We start from the raw sequence: 7,888 nt of genomic DNA on the forward strand, positions 1-7,888 counted from the left end.
CCTATCAACGTGATCTCTCCCTTCTTATTTTTCAGTTCTACCCATATAGACTCAGTGGGCGAACCCTCGGATATATCCTCTCTCACTACTGCCGTGATGTTCTCCCTAATCAAGAACGCAACTCCCCCTCCTCTCTTACCTCCTGCTCTATCTTTCCTATAGCATCTGTACCCTGGAATATTTAGCTGTCAGTCCTGCCCCTCCCTTAGCCATGTTTCAGTAATAGCTATAACATCCCAGTCCCATGTACCCATCCATGCCCTGAGTTCATCTGCCTTGCCCATCAGACTTCTTGCATTGAAATAAATGCAGTTTAATCTAGACTTCCCTTGGTCTTTGCCGTGCTTTCTCAGACCATTTGTCCGGTCATGTTTTGTACACTCTCCCTTACTGCCTTTTGTTTCTGTCACTACTTTACTTCCCACTGACTTCCTGCATCGGTTCCCATCCCCCTGCCACTTTAGTTTAAACCCTCCCCAACAGCACTAGCAAACATTCCCCCTAGGACATTGGTTCCAGTCCTGCCAAGATGCAGACCGTCCAATTTGTACTGGTCCCACCTCCCCCAGAACCGGTTCCAATGTCCCAGGGATTTGAATCCCTCCCTCTTGCACCATCTCTCAAGCCACGTATTCATCCTAGCTATCCTGTCATTCCTACTCTGACTAGCCCGTGGCACTGGTAGCAATCCTGAGATTACTACCTTTGAGGTCCTACTTTTTAGTTTAACTCCTAACTCCCTAAATTCAGCTTGTAGGACCTCATCCCGTTTTTTACCTATATCGTTGGTACCAATTCAATAATGCGACTACCTCCTCCTTTACTGATACATTGGCAGCATCCTCTTACTCTCTTACTCTCACTCTCACAAACTCGTTCTATCGCTCTCACTCTTTCTCTCTCTCTTCTCTCTCACTCTATTTGTCTAGCTGTCTTTATCTCACCCTTTCCCTCACTCTCTTACCTGATACTTTCTCTTTCAATCTATCTTGCCTCGTGCTCTTCCCCTCGCACCCTCCCCCTCTTCCCCTCATGCCCTCCAACCCTTCCCCTCACGCCCTCCACCTCTTCCCCTCACGCCCTCCCAAACCAGTCTGACTCACCTTCCAGAAGAGTCGAATATACTTTTTTCCATCTTGATCAGAATTTTCAAAATGCCACCAAACATCAGGAATCCCCACAGGAGCTGCAACAGAAAAAGAGGCCATTAATGAAAGCTTTACTCTGTATCTAACCCGTGCTGTACCTGCCCTGGGAGTGTTTGATGGGACAGTGTAGAGGGAGCTTTACTCTGTATCTAACCCGTGCTGTACCTGCCCTGGGAGTGTTTGATGGGACAGTGTAGAGGGAGCTTTACTCTGTATTTAACCCATGCTGTACCTGCCCTGGGAGTGTTTGATGGGACAGTGTAGAGGGAGCTTCACTCTGTATCTAACCCTGTACCTGACCCTGGGAGTGTTTGATGGGACAGTGTAGAGGGAGCTTTACTCTGTATCTAACCCTGTACCTGACCCTGGGAGTGTTTGATGGGACAGTGTAGAAGGAGCTTTACTCTGTATCTAACCCGTGCTGTACCTGCCCTGGGAGTGTTTGATGGGACAGTGTAGAGGGAGCTTTACTCTGTATCTAAAGGAAAACAGATTAAAAAGTAATTATCTATAAATAAATCTAGTTTAAGATATGGGAGAACGGGTTGTGTGTCTGGACTGCAGCATGTGGGAGTTTGTGGACATCGAGACTGTCCCGAGTGGACGCACTTGGAGTCGATGTCTCTGCCTTGAATCTCTGTGAGTTGGAGACACTCTGACACATTAGGGAGTGGGAGGAGTATCTGGACAGTTTGCTCCAGACCTCGGTCACACCTGTACAGAGGTATAGGATCGGAACGGGGTTGGTGTGACCGATAGTGTACAGAGTAAGGGGAACCCAGGTGAGATAGAGAATGAGGATCCACAAAAACTGATCCTATCCAACAGGTACAATGTACTTGCTACCTGTGAGGATAAGGATGTCGGAAGGAAAGCTAGAATGCTGACCATGGCACCCTGGAGCAGGAGGCTGTCCAAAGTGAAGGGGAGGAGGAGGAGGAGAAGCATGATGTGGAAGTTGTAGGGGATTCAATCATTAGGGGGACAGATAGCATCCTTTGTAAGCAGGATCAAGAGTCCCACATGGTTTGTTGCCTACTTGATGCCAGGGTGAGGGACATCTCAAACTGGCTTGAACGATATTGGAGAGGGAGGGGGAGGATCCAGTCATTGTGGTCCATGTTGAGACCAACAACATAGGAAAGAGTAGGCAAAGTGTCCTGTTCAGAGAGTACTAGGAGCTAGGAGCTAAATTTAAAAACAGGACCTCAAGGGTTATAATCTCTGGATTATTACCTGAACCACATGAAAATTGGTGTAGGGGTAAGCAGATTAGGGAGGTGAACATGTGGCTGAAGGAGTGGTGTGGGAAAGAGGGGTTCCATTTCATGGGACACTGGCACCAGCACTGGGACAGGAAGGAACTGTACCACTGGGACCGACTCCACCTGAACCGGGAAAGGACCAGGGTCTTAGCGGAAAGGATAAATAGGGCGGTCACAGGGACTTCAAACTGGTAAATGTGGGGGAGGGCTCAGGTGGAAAAGGTAGTATAAATAATTATTCTAAAACAAACGAAAAGGAAGAGAGTAAAGTGATAGTCAGAAATTATGCTTTAGGCACCACAGGTAAAGCGAAAACTAAAAGATGTAAAGTAATTAAATCAGGAGAGAGAAAAACAACACTAGAGCAGGACAGGTCAGGGTGTGTGGCCCAAATCAGCGTTCTTTATACAAACATATAAGGAACAAATTGAATGAATTACAGGCGCAATTCAACCTAGACGGTACGACATGGGAGCCATTACTGAGACATGGCTGCAAGATGGTCAGGACTGGGAACTGAATATACCAGGTTATAAGGTCCGTAGGAAGGATACGGAAACTGTTAGAGGGGGAGGAGTAGCCTTAGTAATTAAGGATGAAATTACTTCAATGATAAGAGAGGGTGTAATGAGAGGTAAGCAGGCAGTGGAAACCTAATGGGTAGAATTAAGAAATAGAAAAGGATTTAAGACTGTAGTGGGGGTTGTGTATAGGCCCCCTGGTAGCAGCTGTGAAGTAGCAGAATGTATAAATGCAGAGATTAGACAAGCATGTAGCAAAGGCAGAGTGGTTTTAATGGGGGATTTTAACTTTCATATTGATTGGGATAAGCAGACGAGCTCATGTCAGAAAGATAGTGAATTTCTTGAGTGTGTTCGGGACAGCTTTCTGCAACAATATGTCCTAGAACCAACAAGGGGGCAGGTCATATTAGATTTAATAATGAGTAATGAGCCAGATTTAGTTAACAGCCTAACGGTGCGTGAACATTTATCTAACAGTGATCATAAAATGATCGAGTTCAACGTGTTTGAAAGGGAGAAACTCATAACAGTCACTACGGTTCTAAATTTCAGTAAGGCCGAGTTCAACGGGATGAGACAGAGGCTGTTGACAGTATACTGGGCAAATCTGTTAATGGGTAAAATGACAGAAGATCAGTGGGAGGTGTTCAAAAAAGAATTTAATGTGATACAGAACCAGTTTATACCTCTAAGGGGCGAGAGTTCTACTTTCCTAAAAAACAGCCCTGGAGGACAAAAGAGGTAAGGGACAACATAAAACTAAAAGAAAAAGCAAACAAAAATGCAAAAAATAGCAAAATAGCACAGATCCTGGTGACTGGGAGAGACACAAAGAACAGCAAAGGGTGACAAAACAGATAGTAAGAGCTAAAAGAAGGGAGTATGAAAAGAAACTTGCAAGGGATATCAAAATCAACACAAAAAATGTTTCCAATTATATTCGAATAAAGAGGGTGATCAAGAGCAATGTGGGCCCCTTAAAAACTGATAATGGTGAGATTGTAAATGAAACTAATTTTGAATCAGGGATGGGGACTCACCATAATTACCATAAGCAAATTAACAGTAATGAAGAAAATAATGGCACTAAAGAGTGACAAATCCCCAGGACCAGATGGTTTCCATCCCAGGGTTTTAAAGGAAGTAGGTGAGCACATTGCAGAGGCCCTAACTATAATCTTTCAAACTTCTCTGGATTCAGGAACTGTCCCTCTAGATTGGAAAATTGCACATGTTACTCCGCTTTTTAAGAAAGGAGAGAGAGGGAAACCAGGGAATTATAGACCAGTTAGCCTAACATCTGTTGTGGGGAAAATGCTGGAGTCTATAATTAAGGATAGGGTGACTGAACACCTGGAGAATTTTCAGTTAATCAGAGAGAGCCAGCATGGATTTGTGAAAGGTAGGTCGTGCCTGACAAACCTGACTGAATTTTTTGAAGAGGTGATTAAAGTAGTGGACAGGGGAATGTCAATGGATGTTATTTATATGGACTTCCAGAAGGCATTTGATAAGGTCCCACATAAGAGATTGTTGGCTAAAGTTAAAGCTCATGGAATTGAGGGCAAATTATTGGCCTGGTTCGGAAGTTGGCTGAGTGCCAGGAGACAGAGAGTAGGGATAATGGGCAGGTACTCACATTGGCAGGATGTGACTCGTGGAGTCCCGCAGGGACAGAGAGCCACATATCCAAGTTTGCCGATGACACAAAGATAGGCAGCATTGTAAACAGTGTAAATGGAAGCATAAAATTACAGAGAGATATTAATAGATGGGCAAAACTGTGGCAAATGGATTTCAATGTAGGCAAGTGTGAGGTCATCAATTTTGGACCCAGAAGGATAGAACAGGGTACTTTCTAAATGGTGAAAACCTTCAAACAGTGGAGTTCCAAAGAGACTTAGGGAGTCCATGTACATAGATCATTAAAATGTTATGGACAGGTACAGAAAATAATCAAAAAGGCTAATGGAATGCTGGCCTTTATATCTAGAGGACTAGAATACAAGGGGGTAGAAGTTATGCTGCAGCTACACAAAACCCTGATGAGACCACACCTGGAGTACTGTGAGCAGTTCTGGGCACCGCACCTTCGGAAGGACATATTGGCCTTGGAGGGAGTGCAGCGTAGATTTACTGGAATGATACCTGGACTCCAAGGGCTAAATTATGATGAGAGATTACACAAACTAGGGTCGTATTCCCTAGAATTTAGAAGATCAAGGGGTGATTTGATCGCAGTTTTCAAGATATTAAGAGGAATTGATAGGGTAGATAGAGAGAAACTATTTTCACTGGTTGGGGAGTCGAGGACTGGGGGACAGAGTCTAAAAATTAGAGCCAGGACTTTCAGGAGTGAAGTTAGGAAACACTTTTACACACAAAGGGTGGTAGAAGTTTGGAACTCTCTTCCACAAACGACAGTTGATGCTAGCTCAATTGCTAATTTTAAATCTGAGATTGATAGATTTTTGTTAACCAGAGGTATTAAGGGACATGGAGTTAGGTCACAGATCAGCCATGATCTCATTGAATGGTGGAACAGGCTCGAGGAGCTAAATGGTCGTCTCCTGTTCCTAAGGAGAACACATCAGCTTCTCCAGTCTCTCCACATAAGTAAAGTCCCTCATGCCTGGTACCATTCTAGTAAATCTCTTCTGTACCCTCTCTAAAGCCGACATCCTTCCTAAAATGTGGTGTCCAGAATTGGACACAATACTCCAGCTGGGGCCAATAAGGTTTATAAGAATCCCATATTTTTTACAAAAGTTTACATTTTCACCCCAAAACAAACTAGAAAATTGTCGAAACTGCCTGTGCCAGTGGGCCGGGCCCTGCCTGTGGTACTTACGGCTTTCTGAAGTTTGTCCGCTGCTCTCCGGGCTCCAATCGCTCCAGTGTCCCATGCTGCCAAGTATTGTGCAGCGGAGCCGGACTCTGTACTCAGTCCCACCTGACAACTGGCACAGGCTCTGTTCTCTCAGCCAATCATTTACGAGAACCAGCACCTGTGGATGGAGAATGAGCAGCTGAGAATAAAATCCAGGGTTTATTGTAACTGGTGCTGGTTTGCACCTGAAGTCCTCCCAGAAAGACAAGATGTGACAACAATCAAGACCAACCTGTCTCCAGGCCTGGCCGTGACGAGCTCGGTACCCCAGCTCACACATCATTCCCAGGTTAATGTCCAGGGCCCAGTGTATGATCAGACAGTGGCTGTTCGCAGAGTCTCCCTGTACACGGGAAATCACAGGGTGTTCCAGCTTCACTAATGAGAAAACACACGAGAAACAATACTGTCAGTACAAAACTCACAGGAATCCAGCTACTTTACAACAATATTTCTTAATTCTTTTAATATTCAAATTTAGAGAAGGATCTGGGTCTGGGGTCAGATTCAGCAGCGAGATATACGGAACAAAGAGAAGTTAAGGAATTCACAGGGTTCTCAGTGACTGTAACCCAATCGAGTCGGGTGGCTATAGGTTAATGGAAAAAGGCACATTTGAGGAAGTCAGTGGCACAGGCAGAGAGTGAGGTGAAGTGGGAGGGAGATAGAGCAGATCAAGAGCAGTGTTTTCAGCAGCTCAGTGTCTCGCCCACCTGCATCCATCGGATCGAGGCACAGGGTGTCAGATTCACTGGTTCCGAGTACATTCTGAGCAAGGACTGAGATGTCATCAGTGGAGAAGAGACGCAGCATGTGACGAGGCACGGTACAGGAGTGGGAGTCCAGGGACACGCACTCACTCCACTCTGCATTCCTTTCATGATTGTGACACTTTGCCAGATTCCTAAAAGTTGTGATGAAAACATACCTGTGAGAACCGCAGGCACACGGGGACACACACACGGGCGGGGACACACACGCATACAAGGGTGGACACACACATACGCAAGGGCAGACATACACACGCACACACACGCGAACAGACATACACACACACACACACACACGGGCGGACACACACACGGATGGACAAACGCGCACGGACGGACACACACACGGGCGGACACACACACGGGCGGACACACATACACGGAAGGACACACACACGGAAGGATACACACATGGGCGGACACACATACACGGAAGGACACACACACGGATGGACACACACACACGGGCGGACACACATACACGGAAGGACACACACACGGATGGATACACACACGGGCGGACACACATACACGGAAGGACACACACACGGATGGACACACACACGGACGGACACACACACGGGCGGACACACATACACGGAAGGACACACACACGGATGGACACACACACACGGGCGGACACACATACACGGAAGGACACACACACGGATGGATACACACACGGGCGGACACACACACGGATGGACACACACACACGGGCGGACACTCACACAGGCGGACACGCACACACACACACACGCACACGGGCGGGCACACATAAATGGAAGGACACACACACACGGGCGGACACACGCACACGGGCGGACACACGCACACACACACCCAGCTCTCTCTTCACCCCTCTTCCCTCGCCTCGCTGGGGCAGCAGCAACAACATTGGTCTGTAAATTGCTCCGAGTGTTGCTCGCTGCTCCATAGATTTACACTCAAGTACAAACTTGGCACGGGCTTTTGTGCAGCAATTTCCTTGAATGGTGAGCCAAAGACAGCCCGGCATTAACTGCCGGGAACCTTGGGCCTGTGCGAGGTGGGAAAGGATCCTTCTCTCCACTCAGATTGCAGCATTCTTGACAAGCCACAAAGAGTCAGTGCAAACGACAACCAGTCAAAACCAGGAAGTGAAAGCTACATCAGTAAAATCAATTGTAAAAACAGTTAGAGGCAGTGAAATAGAGAGAGGGGAAGATTAAAAGACTGAGATAAAATAGACAGAAGGAAAAAGTTTTTAAAAAATTAAATTAAATTTTTTAATTTTAATTTTTTTTAAAGG

At 46.1% G+C, this 7,888-nt stretch overlaps 1 protein-coding gene across 1 annotated transcript in view; it reads right to left on the minus strand.

Annotated features, from left to right (window-relative positions):
• The window catches only part of LOC137342787 (granulocyte colony-stimulating factor receptor-like), a 100,786-nt gene extending 94,061 nt beyond the window's left edge, over positions 1–6,725 (minus strand). Inside the window, exons 1-4 of the mRNA XM_068006965.1 lie at positions 6,541–6,725; positions 6,060–6,205; positions 5,789–5,945; positions 1,104–1,186 (exon numbers count right to left, since the gene is read on the minus strand). Coding sequence (XP_067863066.1) covers positions 1,104–1,186; positions 5,789–5,945; positions 6,060–6,205; positions 6,541–6,640 — 486 coding nt within the window. The 5' untranslated portion in view covers positions 6,641–6,725. The remainder of the gene's footprint in view (positions 1–1,103; positions 1,187–5,788; positions 5,946–6,059; positions 6,206–6,540) is intronic.
• Between the last annotated feature and the right edge of the window lie 1,163 nt (positions 6,726–7,888).

This window comes from Heptranchias perlo, chromosome 26 (genome assembly GCF_035084215.1).
Source record: "Heptranchias perlo isolate sHepPer1 chromosome 26, sHepPer1.hap1, whole genome shotgun sequence".
NCBI lineage: Eukaryota > Metazoa > Chordata > Chondrichthyes > Hexanchiformes > Hexanchidae > Heptranchias > Heptranchias perlo.